The 22,172-nt window shown below is 36.9% G+C and overlaps 1 protein-coding gene across 5 annotated transcripts; it reads left to right on the plus strand.

Annotated features, from left to right (window-relative positions):
* Positions 1-1,734: 1,734 nt before the first annotated feature.
* Positions 1,735-20,475, plus strand: inpp5ja (inositol polyphosphate-5-phosphatase Ja). Of its 5 annotated transcripts, none has more exons than XM_082158148.1 (14): positions 1,735-1,878; positions 4,017-4,207; positions 5,756-6,418; positions 8,454-8,561; positions 8,784-8,892; positions 9,604-9,720; positions 11,877-12,052; positions 12,763-12,874; positions 13,853-13,962; positions 14,043-14,253; positions 14,555-14,692; positions 15,604-15,669; positions 15,926-16,030; positions 17,872-20,475. In XM_082158148.1, the coding sequence occupies exons 3-14, from the start codon at positions 5,760-5,762 to the stop codon at positions 18,346-18,348; spliced, it is 2,388 nt and encodes a 795-aa protein (XP_082014274.1). In that variant the 5' UTR covers positions 1,735-1,878; positions 4,017-4,207; positions 5,756-5,759; the 3' UTR covers positions 18,349-20,475. The 5 variants fall into 5 exon arrangements, 2 of the variants coding, with proteins under 2 accessions (XP_082014274.1, XP_082014273.1); XR_014202405.1 differs by lacking the exon at positions 4,017-4,207 and having other exon boundaries at positions 1,736-1,878; positions 17,872-19,030; positions 19,161-20,475; XR_014202406.1 differs by lacking the exon at positions 4,017-4,207 and having other exon boundaries at positions 1,736-1,878; positions 17,872-19,006; positions 19,161-20,475.
* The last annotated feature ends 1,697 nt before the right edge of the window (positions 20,476-22,172 follow it).

The following is a 22,172-nucleotide window of genomic DNA, read 5'->3' on the forward strand; positions in this document are numbered from 1 at the left end:
AATAAAAGCCATGAAATTACTTCAAAATCCATTTCTATGTTCAGAAAATAATACTGTTGTGGTAAAAGAAAACTAATCCCTGGTGAAAAAAATTAATAAAAATGCTAAGTATACTTGCAGCCAGACTAGTTTAGTATACTTCAAGTGTGTTAATGATTAGTAACCTTGAAGAGTGCTATTTTGAAACAACTAATTTTGTGCTAACTATTTAGTTGTAATTAAATTGTAGTAAAGCATAACTTTAAGTGTATTTAGTGTACTTTTGTGTACTAAATTGGAACAACTTCAAGTATACTTTGTATACTTTAAGTATATGCCTATGTAGGGACTAATTACATGCTTGATTAGTGATATTAAAAGTGTACTTTATTTGTGTTACAAGTACATTACAAATTCATCACGAGTGTCTTCGAAACATACAAGCAATATACCATAAGTGTATATATATATTTTTTTTTTTATTTATTTATTTTTATTAGGATAGGACAGTAGCTAGACAGGAAGTGAGGTGGGAGAGAGACGAGCTGGTACTCGAACTCGGGTCTCCCGAAGCACGTCGACGCACTTTCCCACAAGGCTATCGGCGCCAACCACAAGGGTATAGATATATATATATATATATATATATATATATATATATATATAGGCTATAACAAATATAACAAATGCACATTAATAGACAAATAGCCTAATACTTAGCTATACTTTCTACAAAATACTATTGTATTTTCAAAATACATTATAATATACAAATTGTATACTGTAATGTATTTTGAAAGTATACTTCCAATGCACTGTTACAATGATCATTTCCAGCACAGTTAAAATATACCTAAAATATATTTTAAATAAAGTGCAAATAAATACAATTTTCAATTCAAGTACATTTTTAAAATATATATTTTTAGAAAATATACTAAAGTACAATTATTGTATAGTGTGTTCAAAGTTTTATTGTGAAAATAGGTAAAAGCATGATGCTAATATACTTTTAATATATTTAAAGATAGTAACATTTTTGTTATTTGCAATGTAGCCTACTATTGAAAAAGGATTTTGAATATATTTCAAATACAATAAAGTACACTTTTTTTCACAAGGGATTAGCCTAATATGAAACGGAAGTTGAAGTCTGTTCTTCGCTTTATTGTGTACATTTATTGTGAAATTTGTGATACAAGTAGCCTATATCCACGAGAAATGTTTTGTCCATGGGGATTGATTTGATGGTTGGTTAGTGGTTTGCTATTGTTGGTCGATATAATGTGATAGCCTATTGATCGATATTGATTATGTGAGTGACAGGTTGTCCCGCCTGCACATTGATAAACAATTTATAATAATTACGGCAATATTCCATAAAAAAACAAGAAAAAATGTCCATTTTGATTTCGTGATGACATTTATCTGTGAGTTAATACTTTATCCAATATTATATTATATTAGGGCCCTAATAGTAGGCCTAGTATGTAGTAGAAATTACACGACCTTCAACATCACAATCATTATTGATTGCAGTGTGAGGGAAGTTCAGTGAGTTGTGTGGATGATAGATCCAGTCCTGACTCCTGACCCCACGTGTGAGAGCCCGCGCGTGCCAGCTGGACATTTCTATTCCGCGCACGACGATGCGGCTGCTTTTACGTCGCCTTACGTCATTTTAGGTCCAATATTAGTCACTACTAGTCAAGTGTCTGCTGGAGATGTTTCACTCACAGTTTTCGCTACCTTTCCTCGTGTCCTCTTGGTACTGACGTATCCGCTCCCCATCATTCATTATCACACCAGTGGAAGTGTGTGTGTGTGAGTGTGTGCGTGTGAGATGTGAGCGTCTCTACAGGACACAAACATTTGCGCCGGTGCAGAGAAACAGGACAGGTAAGATTTCTTTCGATATGATATCAAAAACAGACAACTTAATTGTCATTAAAAATTATTGGAGATATGTGTCTTACCGTGACGCTCATCTGTTTAAAGCGCGAGAGATGCGCGTGACATCCTTCACCTCGAGACACTGCAGCGTAAAAACAAGTGTCGTCAGACAAACAACTTTGAAAATATCTAACCAGCTCGTCTGTGAAATAGACTCGCGTTCATTTCTCGTCATTTCCATAACATAAAATGTCCATCCCATCAGCGTGTCAAACGGTGAATTATCTCATACGCAGCGCGTGCTGCTGACTCTTAATTGTCACGAGAGGACATATGACCTTGTTCATGATATCGGTTCATTAGGCGCGTGGCTGGTGGAAATTACGATTATTAATATTATACTCGAGATTGTATTTGATGTCCAGCGTGCTCTATAATATGTATAAATATTATTATTCTTGCGACCAACGAGTAGCCTACTCACTGGTTATTGTGACAAAACCAAATTAAATTGAAAAAAGTTTAGATATAATTAGCATATAATAATTATTTTGTGTCTGTTCAGTAGGCTATATTCAGTTGGGTTAAATTTCCTGCTTTTTCTTTTTTCCATTTTTTCTTGCCTATCATTGAATATTAGTCAAAATGATCTGATACAAAAATAATGAGAACACTTTTATAATGAAAAATACTGGACATTCACTCAAATTAATGAATGGAAAATAGGCCTACAGGATGGTTTCAAACTAAATTGTCACTACCATCAGACATATTTAATGTGTTGAAAAAATGACCAACTAATTTTGCATAAATGCATTTTGCATATAAGTTATTTATAGGACGTACTTAAAATGAGGGACACTTTAAAATTCTATTTAAAATTGTATTTGAACTTTGGGGTTCAAATACAATTACTAAAATTATATATAAACAGAAGTATATTTATAGATCTTTAAAACCCACCAGAGCACATTACCTTGTTTAGCTCATAAGGTGAAAAATGGCCAGGTGTGAAATTTTTTATAAGCTTTTTAATGACCTTTTGTGACCCCAAAAGCAGAGCATGTTGTCACGTAGGCTTTTCTGAAAAATACAAATAATAAGGAAGCACAAAACAACATACAAACATACCACCAACCAACAGAATTTGTAATGAAAAAATGTCAACATGAGTGACAACTAGCCCCGGCCTCCTTTACAAAATGAGCTGACACCTTTGAGTGTCATACTTGGAAAATGTGTGTCATGTTGTTGTTGCTTCCTATGATTACATTTTTGTGAATGTATCTTTCCACTGAAGTCCGATGAGCCAATGCTATTATTGTCATCAATATACATTTTTAATGATGACCTATTTTCTTAATGCCATCCTATTATTGTGCACTACTGTGACCAGGTTAGCTTTTATATTATTACCTTACTGCACTGAACTGTGGGATTTTATTTATTTATTAATAACCGGTACTAGTACTATATATAACACTTGATTGTTGTAGAGTACATTAATGCGCATTTGAATACTTACCATGAAAATACGTATATAAAAAAAACAATTAATTTCCTTATCCATATGTGACATTTCACATGTCACATTTGTGTTGCATAGCATTGTGTTTCATTCCAAACATTAGAATTATGATTTGCATAGAATAAATCAGCCATAAACATTACAGCTCCAAAGCTTTGCCCAGTTTGTAATTTTGATATTAATTGTTCTGTGTTTTTATTGTATATCTGCAGTTTTAGACTGGGACATCTTTGCTAAACTATACATAGCATTTTCTTAGATGTAAATCGTACTTGAGACAGCGTTCTGTCTTTTTCAACAAAGATCTGTCCCAAGACACCAATGTGTAAAAGCTCTAAGCTATTAGTCTGCAACAGATGGAGACAGATGCATCATTGCTAATGCTATGTGATGGTGATTATCCCCAGCACTTTCTTCAAGCATTGCCTTATCGATCAGAATCCTGTTTACTGAAGGAAATATACTGGAATGTTAAAAGGACAGAATGGAAATGTGTTGGGACAGAAAGTTGTTGCCAAGCAACAGGAAAGTAGATCAGGACAGCGGGGAGGGTATATAGTTGTCATTTGAGGAAAAGGATTGATCTTAGCTGATTGTAGTTCATTGATGTCAGCAGGGACGTTCCAGGAAAAACAGAGAGCGAGAGGGGACAGGTAGTGGGGACGTTCAGCCCTTGCTACTGTCCAAAGCTCTTCACACACTCATCCATCCACTGCAGACAGCAGCGGTCTTTGTCTTTGACCATGGGAGAAAGCAGAGGAGTGTGAAGGACACACAAACCCAGTCATTGTACAATTAAAACATCCTGTAAGTTTCGGAGCTCAAAACTTCCTTGTTAGTTCAAAAACAGTTTTTATATAAACCAAGCTCATAAAATGACTAGTTTCGGATTTTGTCACATAATGACGTAAAACCGACGAAAGAAGGCCTCTGCAGAATCAGATCAACGCCTACTTATACATCATCACGTCTTTGGCCCCGCCCACTGGCGTGTTAGTGAGACGATAAGGAGAGAAGAGCAATACAGGATTAAAAATAGGACTGGACTAAAAATAACATTACCTTCCAAAGGATCCTAATGCTAGGAATGTGGTTATTTATTTTCAACTATGTGAATGACTCAGTAGAACATTATTTGTTTGTCCGGTACATTTCACTGTGGATTTTTGATAAATCAGTTGCAATTTCGGCGCAGGCTTTGCAAACAGACTTTTACTGTAAGATGTGGACCCAACAGTAATGCCACAACATGTTACCTGGTTAATTTGAATGCCTAATCTGTGATCAGTGATTTCTGATATATAGTGATTCATGTACAGTCAGACGTTCTTTGTCTCAATACCGTTTTTGTGTCACTAAATCAAGCGAGTGACTAAACAGTCAACGTTACATTGTTTCTCTTAGTAGCATAAAAATAACCTGTTATTAAAATTGTGATTAAATTGTGAGTTTATAAGTTACGAGTGAACTCTGGACTTCTGGACTCTCGCTAAAACTTCTGTTATAATCAATGATGCTGTCTACACTATGAATCTACACCATGAATCTCTTATTTACATGTGTTGGAACTGTTAGTCATGACGAGTGCAGAAATCGAGTTGCAATGACGAGATCACTGCATTCATGTCTGTCATCGGCTACAATGCTCATCGTTGCAACCTTTAATGTGATCTATATATATATATATATATATTTAGATCTAAATATCTAAATATAATGTGATAATCAACACTTTTCAAGATTAGTTAATCTTGACAGCTGTAATAGTAAAAATGTAGTAAACGTTTTCGAGAGAGTTCCACATGTAATACTTATTTCATTTGCAAAGATGTCAGCCAATCACAGCAGTGGGCATTTACACTTAAGTTACCGCAGGCACGCCCTTAAAACAGAGCGTTCAAATCAGAGGGCTAAAATCAGGGTAGAAAATGCCCTTATATTACAAATTTATGAAAAAAAATTATGTAAAAATCATACTAACATAAGTGAACCTCAGGAAACATTACAAAATAATAAAAACAAAATGCAGTTCATGACCCCTTTAATGAATTAATAATAGAAAAAATATTTATTAGTGCTGGGCAAAGATGCATATGTGTGTATTTATATATACAAAATAATTATACACAGTACACACACATATATTATGCAAACACAAACTTTTATTTTGGATGCGATTAATCGCGATTAATCTTTGCCCAGCACTAATATTTATATACTGTAATATAATTGTATAGTTCATGAATTGTATAGTTTAAATGTTAATCTGTTTAATGTTGATTAACAGCTAAAGACTTGCATTGAACCTGAAAAGTTCATTTAAAAGCTCAATGGCTCTTCGTATCGTCTCTCCAGGTAAATGGATCCAATGCAGCCCATTCATAGCTGCCCTATGCCAGAAGGACCTACTGGAGTTTTAGGACTCCACAAACCACCAGTCCCAGCCCTGCTTGGAAACCCCTGCAAACTGCCTGCATCCTCACACTGCCAGATGGTCATGACTGGAAACCCACCAGTGTTGGGACAGACCCTGGCATTGCGGACAAATCCAGCCATTCAGGAGAGAGTCAGACTAGACTCTACCGCACAATCCACAAATTGTATCAGCATCAGTCGACCGAGGCCTACTGCACTGGGGACCAAGGCAACAATCAAAGTCTCCAAACCCACAGAGCTTTCTTTGCAGGTTAAAGCTAAGGGAACGCCCAACTTCTTGTCGCACAGCCCAACTGAATCACCATTGCCTTATTGCAACCCCCCAAACCCACTGAGTCCCTCTTCTCAACTCGGTTTCAACCCCCCATCCATTCCCACAACACTTCCAAGCCCTCCATCACAGCCCGTCCGTGCAAACACACACAATAATCTAATCGCCAGACCAGTCCCCAACCCAAACCACAATCCCCTGTCTAACCACATTCCTCAACCAATCCTGAGTCCAGAAACACATGTACCCAACGCAGGAGACACTACTGACAAGAAGTTGAGCAAGACCATCAGCGAAGAGGGTGATTTCAGGTGAGACGTTACATACCTTGCCCATATTTATACAACAGTTAGTTCTTGTTCCTTGAATCTGATTGGTCAAGCAGCATTCTATGAGTGATGCAACAGTTCAACAGCAGTGAGCATTTTCACTACTCGTCTGTAATTAAACAAATGACTGTTGCTGAATTCTGCCTTTCTATAACAAAAATAATAAGAGTGCTATTATGTGCATGGTTCCGAATTCAGCATGAATCATTCATTCAACAGATTTGTTCAAAAACACTTGCTGAATTTGGAACAGCATACTACTCTTACTATTTCTGCCATATAACGATTTGGTTAAAAAAAAAGTAAGACTAGTATTCTAGTACATGGTTCCAAATTCAGGAACTGAATCATTCAGAATGTAACAAGTTTCTATCTTTATTAGTCACTGAATCGTTCATTCAGAAACAGAATAAGTGACTGTCTTTTTGAGTGCGTCACTGAATTATTAATTCAACTGAGTCGTTGAAAAATGTTAATTCATTCAGGAACGAAAAAAGTGGCAGTCTTTCCAAGTGAGTCATTGAATCGTTTATTCAGTCAGTTTGTTTAAAAACATTGATTAATTCAGGAATGAAACAAGTGAGCGTCTTCATGCGTCGATGAATCCTTCATTAAACCAATTTGCTCTAAAACACTGATCATTCAGGAATAACATTTTTATGAGTGAGCCATTGAATCTTTCATTCAACTAATTTGTTCAGAAATGCGGATTCATTAATTTATTCACTCTTGCAAGTGTGATATTGCTTTAAAATCTCTCAGATCTGGTGTTATGATTTGACTGCAGTCTCTGTGATTGGGTTTCTTCTGTGTTTGCTTATATCCTCTGGCCTGAGGGGAGAGAATCTGACTGTTTAAGGCTCTGTTTGCTGAGGGAAAAGTCTAGATCAGAATGGGACAATTATTTCTTCAGCTCACGGAGAAGCTCATTGGTCACTGGCAATCCCATGAAAGTCCACCCCATTAACAGCCTCAGATTTCAAACTTCCTACATATCATGTGGTCAGAGAGAGGGGTCATAAACCATTAACTTAAATGCTGAGAAATCGGCTAATGGAATGGCAGCATAATGTACCTAAAGAACGCATGCTAGCTGAGCTACGATTTTCTCATCTCTTAAATCAGCATAATATTTCTCTCAGAGCGTGGTGACAGAATGGACACAGGAGTGTTGAGCTGGCAGCATTCCTAGACACACAAATGTGTTCCTGGATCCTTTAGCCTGTCATCTTTGACAATACATACAGAGCCCTTATAATGCGAAATGCTGTTTACTCATCGTGCATGTGCTCTAATTAGTTAAAAGCGTTCAGCATGTTTTGGAAGCTATTAAATACAGTAGGTGACATTTATCACAGGCTTTTTGATTTGAGTAATTATGATGACTCATAATACCATGATGTAATGTAAAGGAGAATATGACCATTGATTAGAAATTATAGCTCCAATCCAAAAGCTTTCAGCGCAACTGAAATGGAATGGAATCTCATAAATGATTTGAAATGCTCTTCATAGGAAGCAACCACACACACACACACACACACACACACACACACACACACACACACATATATATATATATATATATATATATATACATACAGTATATCTAATATTTATGTTATATATATTTTATATATATATATATATATATATATATACATATATTTACAATATGGTTACTGGAATATTATTTACTTTATATATTGCAATTAGCATATTGTTATTTGTTATTCACTATTTGTAAGGTGTGTGTGTGTGTGTGTGTGTGTGTGTGTGTGTGTGTGTGTGTGTGTGTGTGTGTGTGTGTGTGTGTGTGTGTGTGTGTGTGTGTGTGTGTGTGTGTGTGTGTGTGTGTGTGTGTGTGTGTGTGTGTGTGATTGCTTTTGATTGATTTTCAGTTGTGCTGAAAGCTTCCTTAGAAGATAGCTGCCAATGTAGGAAGTTTACAGCAAGTAATTAATATCATTTATTTTAAAATGTACATTAAAGGTACAGTATGGTTTATTCCCTTTAGAGTGCATATTGTCACGTGGAATGTTGGCTCCAGTATACCACCTGATGACATCACATCCCTGTTTGGGCCTGGAGTTGAAAATGGGAGCACTGACATGTTTGTCGTTGGGTGAGAATGTCTGAAGTGCTGTACAGTGCTGTTTTCTTACATACCATCCATTGTTGTTGATGAATTAATTAACCTTCCTCTGCATTCTTTGTGGGTTTTCTCATTTCCATGTCCATTTTGTCATCTCGCCCTGTTTGTCCTTGTTATAAAGGTATTCTTCTACCTGTCTTATTCTCCTCTGTCTTTCTTTCTCTCTGCTTCTGTCCTTTTCTCTCTCTTTAGACTACAGGAAGTAAACTCCATGATAAACAAGCGGCTGAAAGACGCTCTCTTCACAGACCAGTGGAGTGACCTCTGCATGGACACACTCAGTCGTTTTGGATATGTGTTGGTCAGTATGAAATCAAATATCTAGTTCAGTCATGAAACTCTTACATGCAGTTTTCAAGGTATCTCAGCATTACCACATGGCACAAGCTGATTGGCCTTTGTTGATTCCGCAGTCAATGAAATTGCTTGCTCAACACTTAAAGAGTCTGGTTCAATGTTTGCAGTAGTCTAGTCCTGCAGTTCCTCTGAAACCCTCCACCTCCACAGCTCCACCTGCCTAGATCTGCACCAGGATTTATGAATGCTTAATCATGCAGAAGCAACATATCTTTCATGCTCACAGCAGCATGTCTGTGTATCTAATGGCTGTAGCAAGTCCATACAGTAGTAGCAGCAGAAGCATGGATGAGATGGAATAACAACAACAAACTACAACAACAGGCACTCGCATTGACGAGCACTTGGGTGAGGTGTTAAAAGATACAGTATACGCAACTCTGGTTTAAACAAGCAAGTTAGCAGTGATAACTTCTGGAGAGAAATAGAGGAGACAATGGACATAGATGAAACTGTTTGTGCTGACATTCATAGTAATATAAGTGCACCATCTTGATATATCTAAAGTCTTTGACTGTAGGCATACCTAAGCGCATGCATAAAAACTGATGTATACTTTGGGCTTTTGAGGTTTGTTCAAATTGAAATAGTGATGTTTGCCGTAGTAAACACCACAATGAGAGGTTTAACTTGAAATATCTTTACATTCCTCTAGGTGGCGTCTCAGAGGATGCAGGGGGTTTTCTTACTGGTGTTTTCCAAATTCTGCCATCTTCCCTTCCTCAGGGGAGTACAAACCCAAAGCACACGCACTGGCTTGGGCGGCTACTGGGTGAGTCAAGTGAGCAAAGACCTCTGGGAAATAATTTATAAACGTGTATGTGATCAGTGATTGTTGTGATGCATTAGTACTTAAAACATCTGTATAATGTCGCGACCCCCAGCCGTGCGATGTCTTTGATGATTGCAGGAAAAGCAGAGTCAAAGAGAGACCGTGGAAATGAAGCTGCGTGTGTGTTTTTGTGTATGTGGCAGTGAGTGTGTGTGTGTGTGTGACCCTGCTGTGTGTTGTTGTCAGCATGGCTTCAGGCTCATTCTGCAGTCTCCCTTGAGTAGGGCACAGTAGGACACACAGCAGCTCTGTTTCTGATATGTCTTGCAGTGCACAAACACACACATCAGGTTCATCTCTGCTTGATCAAATACAGAATGAACACACACACAGCAGCTCAGTTCTCCCCAGGGCGTTACCCAGAAAGAGAGAGCATAACCCATGGGAAATGCAGCACCAGCGCTGATAATAAACTTCATGTCTCTGCACAGCCCATTTCACCCTTGACTGACCAACACACCTGCCCTTTTCAGGGCAGTGTTTAAGAGATAGTTCACTCACAGATGAATATTTGCTCATTTACTCATCCTCATGTTGTTCCAACAACAGTTCTGAGTGATCACGTCTGTCAAGCTCCAAAACAGACAAATAGGCAGATAAAAATGCAGTGGTGGGGATTTTGATTCATTTTAGTGACTTGAAGCTTTTGAATATGTTCACCAAAAATATTTGCTCAGCTATTCGTTCAGTAACTCCTTGCAGCAGGTTCATTTGTTACCCAGTAGATGGCAACAAGCGAGTGTTATGAATGAGTCGTTAAATCATTTACTCAACAATTAAGTAACAGAATCTTTCACGAATGAAAGACTGAAAAAGATGAAAGTCAAAGTAATGTAAGTAATACCTATAAAACTATTATAATACCATAATACCTCGGTATCTTCGGTCATCTAGTCAATTTCTCCTCTTAGTCTCTCGTTCACATTTTAAAACTAAAGGCGACCGGGTTTTTTTTGTAGTTGGTCCTAGACTCTGGAACAGTCTTCCCCTCCTGACAAGATCTTACCCTTCTATTTCTATGTTGAAATCCTCTTTGGAGACCCATTTTTATTCTTTATGTTTTAATTCTGGTTGACGGTGTAAAATTTTTCATGTGTCCTTTTGGTTTTCTCAATTTTGAATGTTTTAAGTTTGTTTTATATTTGTTGTACAGTACTTTGGTTTCAACAAACTGTTGTTTTTAAATGTGCTTTATACATATATAAACTAAACTAAACTAAACTAAACTAAATGCACATGTCTACAAATCTACTAAAAGGCCCCAGAAAGTGTGTTTGAGCATCATCAACATTTTCCAAGTTACAACAGATACAACAAAGCTGATCTATACATTTTGCTCCATTTTGCAAACTGCATGGCATTACTTTTTATCAAGCCATAAAAAGACAACAATAATATCTAAATAAAAACATTAAATATTCAAAAAATAAAGTCGTAAATTTTTTTTAAATGTGAGACTGAATCATGCCAAATGGTTTTCAGTTGAGTTTTAGTAATTTCGGTATGTGCGTTTGTCATTTTTTTTTTATATTTCTGGATAGTTTTCATTTTCATTTTTATTTCTGTTTTAGCTTTAGTAATTTTAGTACTTTTACTCAAACTAATTTTATTTCATTTCTAAGTTGTTGTTTTTTCAGTTTGTTTTTCATCTAATATCAATCCTTTAATTTATTTTAGCAAATTAATTACCAAATTTACCAAAATGACTGAAAACAATATTTTCAAATTTTAGGTTAACAAACAAGATTAATCCCAGTATGTTCACGAATGAGACTTCAGAAGCCATACAATACTTTTTGTGATAAACCAACAAAAATGTGATGGTGTTTGTTCTATATTACAGTTTGACAGCAGTTCACTATGAAGTGTTATTGTAAAAGAGCTGCGTGAAGATAAAAAAATAAAAAAATCCTTTTGGGTTCCATGGAAAAAAAACAACAACAGCATAATAGTTTGGATCAACATGACTGTAAATCATTTCTGTAATAATGTTTTTTTTTCTATTACAATTAGGACAGACACTTTACCATGGAGTGCAGAGCTACTGTATTATTAATGTCTTCCCATTATCCTCCACCTCTATGTGTTTGTCTCAGGGGAATAAAGGGGGCGTGAGTGCACGCATGATGGTTTTCGGACATCCTGTTTGCTTTCTCAACTGCCACCTGCCGGCTCACATGCGAAACCTCGAGCAGCGGATGGAGGACTTTGAAAGCATCCTTCAGCAGCAGCAGTTTGAGGGCGGCACCGCCGTGGGTGTGCTGGATCACGAGTGGGTACCTGGGAAAAAAGCAGTTGCTTGATGCCTAGCCTTACTTATGTACTTTTAAAGCTACACTATGTAACTTTTTTGGCCCTGTCTTGCTGAAGAACATTGTTTTGGTTGTGCTTCAACTTTGAGGCACTAGTGTACACATGGATACTGACAAATTAAATAATAATAATTTCTTTGTTTTTAAAACCAGTGATTCAAGAGGTTTGCTATTTTGAATTATCCATGTTCGATTTTTCTTGTTTGGGGCTACTTTTCCCTGTACGTATATATGCAAATTATGCATGTGTACAGACAACTCTAAAATTTAAATCTATATTATAAAAGTGTATTTCTGTAAAGATATGGTTTGGAGGTTGCCTTTTTGCCCTCTCTCATTAATAGCATTTTTTAATCAAAAAAGTTACATAGTATTGCTTTGAATAATCTTTCATATAATGTGCAGTTTGCCAGTTATCATCACAAAATCATCACTGAAGCACTGCCACAAAGCAAATTACCATATAAATAAATAATTGGATATGAAATAATAATTTAAAATTATTTTATTATGTGATACCTTTTTATTAAACCATTGCAGAACTTTTGCACATTTTGTTGGTTTATACAAACTGGAATTTGTATCTTTATTCAAGCATTAATCTGAGTGGCTTTATACAGATGAACTTTGACCTGTTGGGTTCACTGGAAATTATTGCATTCTTTCACAGTGTGGTGTTCTGGTTTGGTGATCTGAACTTCCGAATCGAAGGTTATGATATTCACGTGGTGAAAAGTGCAATTGAGAATGACAAATTGCCTCTACTGTGGGAAAAAGATCAGGTAAGAGAGCAAAAAAATTCAAAAAGAAATGTGTTTAATTGTATTGAATGCACACTTGTAGTTAAGTAGACAATAGACAATTGAAGTAATTATATGAAATTACATATAAAGCTGATAAGTCCTATTTAAGTGGGTCAAAAAAGCACTCTAAAGTTCATCTAATTGTATTAAATGTAATTGTTAACTATAATACATTTTCATTTAATTGTAAATAACATAAGTAAGTAACACTTAAGTAAATTAAGTATATAATAATATATTATTTTAAAGTATAATATTTTCATAATAAGTACTGACTTTCTTCTTGGTGAACCGAACGTGATTTTACCAAGTACATAATGTTCCTGGATCAACATCTTTGACAACAACATTCAAATCAACCAATCAGATTTGAGGGAGTTTACTGCTTAAATAAGTTTGGGCTCAAAACCAGGGTTAAGTGCTTCTACATCAGTGTTATTCACCCTCATCATTTCCCTCTGATTTTAGGGATATGGGTAAGGTTAGGTTTGGGATAGGGTTAGGACTCAATTTTCGGACAGGAATGTTGAACATGTCTTACTTGGCAAAATCACGGTGACCCTTTTGGATAGTAAGCTCAAGTGTACTTTTTTTTAACAATGGAGGCCCTGTCTCAAATGCCCGCATAGTACTCATGAGTACTCATCATAGTACTCATTTTGGATCATAAAGTGAATTTAGAAGTCCACCTCAAGGAAAATTGTCCTTATCAGTGACACAAAGCACCAGGTGTCTCTATACAGATCTCGGCAATACTGATTTGTCAAACTGTTACCACTAGAGGTCAGTGTACTACATCTATAAACAGAGCGGCTTGATTCAACTCTTCAGAAAGCGCATGAGCATTGAGACACAACACAAAAATACTGGATTGCGTTGTGTTGTCTGCTAGATTGGGTTGTTGTTAAAAAAGATTAAGTGAAAGAACATTTTGTCTTTTTGTTTTGTCTGTCACAGCTCAACATGGCGAAAAAAAGCGAGTCCGTTCTGGAGGGATTTATAGAAGGCCCCCTGAAATTCCCGCCAACTTACAAGTTTGATGTGGGAACACACACTTATGACACAAGGTGTGGGACTGAATTATGCTTTTCTTCATGAGTCTTTCTGTTTCCCTGGCCTCTCGTTCAAACCTGGCTTTCTTTCCTAGTGCAAAAAAGAGGAAACCTGCATGGACAGATCGCATCCTGTGGCGTCTGCGCAGGACGGGCTCCCCCGTGCCGTCCCATTATTCTGCCCTGCAGAGGGGTCTGACCTCATGGCTGGGCGGCGCCACCAGAGTTTCTCAGCACGTCTATCGCAGTCACATGGGCTTCACTATTAGCGATCACAAGCCAGTGTCCTCCCTCTTTACTTTGCATGTAAGTCTAAAATTGGCGGGAAAGAAACTGGATAGTCTGTGAGCAGCCCTGCCTGTATTTTAGGCGTACAGTGTCATGTGAGATATTTATTATCCTGACGCTTCGACATTTATGAGTTAAAAAAAAGTTGCTTATGGGCACAGACACACTGCAAATAAATTTAAATAGATTTTCTCAAAGTTTTTTTTTGTTTTTGTTTACTGAAGGCCTCTGTAAAGGGAGAACAGGTTGTATTATAGTAGTAATACCTAAAAAAAAATTCTAAGATTTGTTTGACACAAGTACACTTCTGTCCCATCAGTTTCCCTTTAAGGTGAACCAACCATTAGTGACACTGGAAGTGGAGAAAGAATGGACCAAGTTCTCTGATGCTACAGCAAAACTCACAATGGCACACGGCTTTCAGAGGAGTTCATGGGACTGGGTGGGACTATACAAGGTAATTCATGAATAGAATTTTCACTTAAAACAACGTTTAATCCAATTTTTTTTACTTAGAACAATTACACACATTATGTTATTAACACATTGTTATCACAGTGGTGTTCTAATAGGTGTCATTAACTCTGTTAACCACATTTAAATCAAAGTGTGTCATTTATGCTCCACTATCACCAAAAATAATTGCTAAAATAATGACTATTTCTCAGAAATCTTTCCCAAGCATTCTCCCTGCCCACTATTGGTCAATAAATTGAGAGACCTTCCCCCAAACTCACGCCATTGGTTTAGCCAGTGTTGCTATAAAATCAAACAAACAGAGCTTTCCAGTCTTTCAACTTTTCAAGGAAATGAACCTATGAATTACTTAGTTATTTTTGCATACTTTTATCATAGAAACATTTAACAACAAAAAACATAAACAAAATAAATGAAAAATTATTTTGATAAATGTTTTCTAGCCTAATTGGCTTATTCAGTCTCATTTTAATAATAATTTTTTTTTATAGCGCATTTCAAGAACCCAAGGTCGCTTCACAAAATAATACAAACAGTTGACAGACAAGCAATCTGGTTATTATAACAATCAAACAAGCAGAAAAGCAGATGGAGACAACCAATAACTACAAATAATTAACATGAGAAGTTATATAATCAAAGAAAACATCAATTTCGATAAAGTAAGCATGTAACATAAAAAATTAAAAAATTAAAAAGTGGAAGACAGAGAAATAGAGAGGATTTAATGATCAATTATAAAAAAATTACTAAATCTTACTTAATTATTTTAAATGTTGATGACAAAAAAAAAAATACAGATGCACACGCCCATCCTCCCTCTATATTAAATAAATTGTTTATATACCGGTAGTCCGGTACTTATATTTACTTTTCTATTGCCTTTTTTAGGTGGGATTTAAGCACCACAAGGATTACGCTGCTTATGTTTGGGCCAAATCTGAGCATTCGACGCAGGTAGGACATGAAAATTGTTAGTCGTGTGTGTAAAATGTTTTCTGGAGATCTGAAAGATATTAGCAACCTGACCCTGATCGTTACGTCTTTCGCTGTTGACAGGACAATGCCTTAATCCCAAAATCAAATCATTCCTGGATAATCTTGGATTGAAAGCTTTAAGATCACTGACCAGTATTAATACTAACAAAGTAGATTGGTAGTGTAGCCAGTGCTGACTATCATTATCTGTAACTTGTTTTTTCATGACCTTCAGGTGACATTTTCTGAGGAAGATTTGCCTAGAGACCCGGGGGAATATATTCTGGGATATTACAGTAACAACACGAACAGCATCGTGGGAGTGACAGAACCATTTCAGGTCCACACTTCTCTCACACAGCTACATTCTGATTCCACAAAAATGCAAATATTAGTTTGGTTTGAACGAGTGTGTTATTCCAAGGGCATGATGACAAGGTCATTGCGCTCTGACATCGCCGCTGTCAACACTGATTGCAGCCTTGATTTGTATTTGAGGCTGGATATTCACAAATAACAAACACAGACTTTGAATTTCCAACTACATGTGAGACTCCACATAATGAAAGCACACACAATGGAAATAAGACACAATGTACCACAGTGTCAGTGTGAAACACAATGTTCCACGGTTTCAAAGAGGTTCTATCAGTAAAATTGGTATTTGTAGGAACGGAACCAAAACCACCGTGGTAAAAAATATTCACAAACACTCACAATGTAAGATATGTCTTTCAAAGCTTCTTCTGGTAAAAAGCTCACTTAGACTGACATATAAAGTGACTGATCACAATTAGTTTTGCTTTACATGCTGATTAAGGGCAGTTAAATCTGAAATCAAAGAAACTACAAGAATAGACTGGCTGAATAGAAATGAACTGAAATATGTGTAGACTTTCCAAAAGTAGTAAGCATTCATTATTTCACAGACAGGAAACCCAAGACAAGAGTTTACTTGCTACTAAGTGCCTCAAACAAAAGTTTGAATATCCCAGATTTGATTACATAATCCTCCCAAATTTCTTTCTTCCATGGAACTCCAGGGAAGTTTTGAAGATGGTGCTGATTTCGTCATTTATTTGAATGAATACAGACTGAGGCTTTCAAGGAGACAAAAGCACTTTAAATGTTCATGGACCCGTCTTTTTTTTCAAGTCTTCTGAAGTCATATGAACCAGTTTTGTAGTCGAGACCAGCACATACGAGTCTGAGTCAAGACTGACAACAGACACAGTCGAGTCCGAGTCTAGACTGAAATCAGAAGAGGGCTGAGTAAGAGTAAAATTCGAGACCAGAAGAGGGTTGAGTCTGAATCAAGACTGAGACAAGAATTAGGTTGAGTCTGAGTCAAGACTGAGACCAAAAGAAAGCGGAGACATAGTCAAGACCCAGACCAGAAGGCGGCTAAGTATGAGTCAAGACTGAGACCAGAACACTGTTGAGTCCAAATCTAAACCAAGACCAGGAAAGGGTTGAGCAGACAGCCTCAAGACGGAGACTGAGACCAAAAGAGCCTTAAGTACAAGTCAAGACTGAAACCAGAAGAAGGTTGAGATCGAGTCAAGACCCAGAGCAAAACCAAGATCATGAAAATATGGTCTTGGTTTTGTCATGTGGACTCGGTCTTGACTTGGACTTGAATAAGCTGGTCTCAATTACAACACTGATATGAACTCTTTATGTGAGAAAAAGGCCAAAAGTAAAGCAAAACCACTACGACTGAATCGTCCAGTAAAACAAAACCACTTGAGTAGGTTAGTTGAACTTGAACTAAACCAGATCAGTGCAATGAACCATGAATTAACCATTCACATCAGTTTTGTAAACTGATCGATCAAGTGATTAACTGAAAAGATTCTCTTGTTCACTTGTTTCGTTCTCTCATGTACTCTCATGAACACATCAAGCTAGGGCAGATGTCGATACTTTTAGTGAATAACAACATAAATTTGGATCTTTTCATTGTAATTGCATTAAAAGGAGCATGAAAACAGTCTTCGAAAAGTCTCCTCTTGTGTTCTGTGGAAGAAAGAAGGTCATGTGGGTTTAAAAATGTGAAAGAGATTTTAACTCTTTTAACTTCTATGAAACATTTAAATTATCTATCTATATATATATATATATATATATATATATATATTTTTTTTTTTTTTTTATTCTCTGTGTATATTTTCCTCACAGGTGCAGCTTCCCATGTCGACACCACCTGCCCCAGGGTGTCGTTCGCGCTCTGACAGTTCAGATGTCAGCTCTGAAGACGACAGTACACTGGTCCTGTTGGCTCCCAGCTCTCGTAGTCCCAGCCCTGGAAACCACAGCGGCAAACGGCATCACCACCACCAGAAGCGGCAGCGCAGCCGCAGCCCCGCCGTACCTGCGCTCTCCTCATCGCCCCTTCCCTCCCTGCAGTCTCTCAGCCTGTGCCCACGGCCCCGCGACGGCCCCGCACGGAGCTCCTCCCCACACCCTTCCGCCAATGCCAAGAAAGAGCGTCTGGTTTCTCCAGACACGTTAACCTCGCCCTCCCTCAGTCCTCTTAGTCCACGGAGCCCTGGGTCTCCTAGGAACGGAGTCAGCGCTCCGGAGGCTCTGATAGCGGCCATTTTAGGAGAGCCCAGGCCCGCTCAGATAGAAAAAGCAGGGGATGTGATTCTCTGACCAATCCCCCCGCCCCTTCCTTTCGATTCATTTCTAGACTTTAGCAGATATCGTAATGCAACTTTAGAGAAATGTCCTGTTTCAGGTCGTCCTCTGCCGCTTTTCAGACCTGCAGCTGTTTGTGATCTCATGCCTTGTCGTGCTTAATTGTTTCACAAATTCTTCCTCAGTTCTCAGTGGCTTTGCCAATAGAGATTCAACTGGTCTTGCATTATTTATTAATGATAGATTGTAAATGGTGACAGTGCAACAGTGCACATGTCTTATAGTGCAGGATAACCTGACCCAAGGTAAAACTGTGCTGTTACTGTAGAATCAAAGCAAACAGTGATGTCAGCATTCATATCAGCCTTTACTCTAGTAGTTGGTCGGGTTTTAATGCCCAATGTCTAGAGATTGTTGAAAATGAACAGAACTGTCCTTTGTTAAAATATTTTAGTTTGATTGACATCCACAAGAAAAGTATGGCATGTGTTTTGTCTTCCCCTTTTGAAGTATAATCCTATTTATTGTATTGTTTTAACTAGTTTGCAAGCCACCAGTTGAGAAGCACTGATCTAGAGTCAATATAATGTCAATATAATGTAGAGTCCAAAACCTGTGTGTGTGTGTGTGTGTGTGTGTGTGTGTGTGTGTGTGTGTGTGTGTGTGTGTGTGTGTGTGTGTGTGTGTGTGTGTGTGTGTGTGTGTGTGTGTGTGTGTGTGTGTGTGTGTGTGTGTGTGTGTGTGTGTGTGTGTGTGTGTGTGTGTGTGTGTGTGTCTATGTGTGTGTGTGTGTGTCTGTGTGTGTGTGTGTGTGTGTGTGTGGGGAGTGTGTGCATTTAGATAACTTTAAAAGTTTGGGGTCAGTAATATTGTTTCAAAAATAAATACTACTTATTCAGCAAGGGTGCATTAAAGTGATCAAAAGTGACAGTAAATACATTTCTAAAGTAAAAAAAAAAAAAAAAATCTAAGAAATTCTGTTGTTTTGAACTTTCTGTTAAGAATCCTGAAAAAAAAAGTATCACAGTTTCCACAAAAATATTAAGTAGCATTGATAATAATAAGAAATGCGCATCAAATGAGCATATTAAAATTATTTCTGAAGGATCATGTGACACTGAAGACTGGAGCTCCAGAATGAAGCTGAAAATTCAGCTTTGCATCACATAAATAAATTACATTTGAAACTATTTTCAAATATAAAACAGTTATTTTAAATTGTAATAATATTTTACATTTTTATTGTATTTTTGATCAAATAAATGCAGCCTTGGTGGCATAAGAGACTTATTTCAAAAACATTACTGACCACAAACTTTTTCATGAGTGTGTATACATATATAAAAATTGACAAGAACTGACATTTAGTGAAAAGGCCATTTCTGTTAATTGGCCAGTCGACACAATTTGCACAAGTAATTCAGAACAGGCAATCTTAAAAAGGCCAAATGTTGTCCAAGTAGTTACCAATGTATCAGTCTATTAATACCAATTTCATAATAAATAAGTCCAGTAGTATGAGTACACATATGTCAAAGGTTTTGCAAATGCTAAGACCACCTTCCCTGATTTTAGAATAAGTTACTCATTAACACCCATCATGCTTTGCCGGGGTATCTTTCAAGCCAACAGCCTTTCTTGAAACAGAGCAAACCTTTGACATGAGCGGCTGATTAAACTCGACCAATCACATCAGCTCTGCTCATAACATGTTGTGGCTTTATTTGATCAGTTTGAGCTGAGTGAAACGTGTGTGGTGTGTGCGTGAACGCATACTGACGGTGCAAAAATACACACGTCAAGGACATGTAGCAAAAGTGGAACTTATGAATTTTATGATTGATTACCCTTTATATATCAGGAGACAATAAAGGCTGACAGTATAAAGATTTTATCAGCACTCCATTGCAAATATAACAAATCGAAAAATGTATATTCACTCATCATGCCGTCAATTGTACAGATCAGTTGTAAATGGGCAGAAATGTCAAATTTACTTTTATCAAAAAAAGTCTGTTTTTGTCTCATATTTTTGACCATTTAGCTAAAAAGCAAATGACACTGAAATTGTATAATATTAATTATACATATTATCTATGTATTTTATTTATTTATTTATTTTTAAATCAATTTAAAGTCAAATGTTGTCCTGTGGTGTTTGTCCTCATAATGAACTGTGAAATACAGAAGCGTGTACAACAATAAGGACACAATATTACCCTACAAATTCAAGAAAAAACTATGCAGCTTTGTCAACAATTATTGAGTCCTGTGGAGTGACTCACGAAGTCAGTTTTTAATGGCCAGTCTCTTGAGGACCCTTGAAAATCTTGCTAATGAAAATTTCATTATAATCATGATAATATAGCATAATGATTATTATCATGCTTGTAGGTTAAAGCATGACGCATTAAAGGACTTTTTAGTTTCATTTTTCTCTTAACACTCCTAGTCTTGACTTTTAGTCTGTTATGAGCTCCGAGCTTTGGAATGAGACTTTGGAAACTCTTCCAGACCTGGAGGCGATTAGGCAAATTATGAAAGCGGTGTGATCGTTATGAAAGTTAAAACAACAGAGCCAGTGAGCAAAAAAAGTCTGGGAATGTTTTGCAAGGTGTTTGACTCATTCATAATTGACAGCAAACATTGCGCAATTGAAGTTTGTTTCGAAAGCATCTCCCTCAAGCAAAACCATCACCTGGCAGCAACATGATCATACATAAGAGTTATTTCCCCCTACAACCCCAAACCTTGCCAGGTGCAGTACACATTCCTGATAAGAAACACACAGTGTAATGGATTCAAACATCCTGCATTCATTTAAAGAAAGATAAAATACCATGTTTTGTCTGGCAGCATTTCTAACATTCCTGCAGAACTTTACACTTACAGTAACACAAACAACCTTTGTGCCAGACCTGCACAAAACTACTTCATCTGGATTTAATAAAAAAAGTTAAATAGTATTGCAATCCAGTAAAAGCACAGAAGATAATGGGAATTGCAGTAAATAACAATAAAACCTCAACAGTAAAAAGCTAATAAAATAAAAATGTACAAATAAATCACATAAAACTGCTTTCAGGGCATGTCTTGACACCAGTCATGAGATTAGGCTAATAAAACAGACAGTGATATTATACGCTTACAAGAGAGGCCAGTGTTTAGAAAAGTAGCATTGATGGCTGATTTAAATACCATCGCTGGTTTTGTTCACAAACTTGCAAATGAATTCTAGTATCAATGAACGTTGTTCACTCTTTACATCATAACAGACCAGTTTACAACACAAAGAGCAATAACAACAAGGTGTTGTAAGCTCTACTTCCTGGAATCAAATACCAAAGACCAAAAGGCTTGTGTTTAACTCTCTTACATCACATTTATTTCATGTTGCTACGGGGCTGTTGAATGCTTGAATCTGATTAGTTGACGAACAGCCTTGTTCTTGGAGCAGATGAACTTACAGTGTCGCTATTAGTAGAGACGCACAGTGTGAGAACGGGTTGGTTTAGATGACACGGTGACTCATGTAATTCATTCAGGCTTGATACATCTCTCTCTCTCTCTCTCTCTCTCTCTCTCTCTCTCTCTCTCTCTCTCTCTCTCTCTCTCTCATAACTGCAATAATAACTGCATTATGGCATTATCTGTGGTTCAAACCTCCATTACTAGTTCTGACATTTTAGAATGTCATGAGGCTTGGGATGAGATGCATAAGAAATTAGTCCCACACAAGAGCGTTTTAAGGACAAAAACCTGACAAATGTCTTGAAATACATCATATGAACAGTGTTTTGAGGTGTGGTAAATGTAGGCGGAATAATTGACTTCGGGCC

Source organism: Leuciscus leuciscus (genome assembly GCF_965113295.1).
Source record: "Leuciscus leuciscus genome assembly, chromosome: 24".
Lineage (NCBI taxonomy): Eukaryota > Metazoa > Chordata > Actinopteri > Cypriniformes > Leuciscidae > Leuciscus > Leuciscus leuciscus.

Excerpts from the sequence above, each read along its gene's own strand:
- inpp5ja (XM_082158148.1), top strand. The coding sequence starts at position 5,760 with ATGGATCCAATGCAGCCCATTCATAGCTGCCCTATGCCAGAAGGACCT. Across the intron at positions 13,963-14,042 it reads ACACACACTTATGACACAAG|TGCAAAAAAGAGGAAACCTG; the intron begins GTGTGGGACTGA and ends TTTCTTTCCTAG. Across the intron at positions 16,031-17,871 it reads GAGTGACAGAACCATTTCAG|GTGCAGCTTCCCATGTCGAC; the intron begins GTCCACACTTCT and ends TTTTCCTCACAG.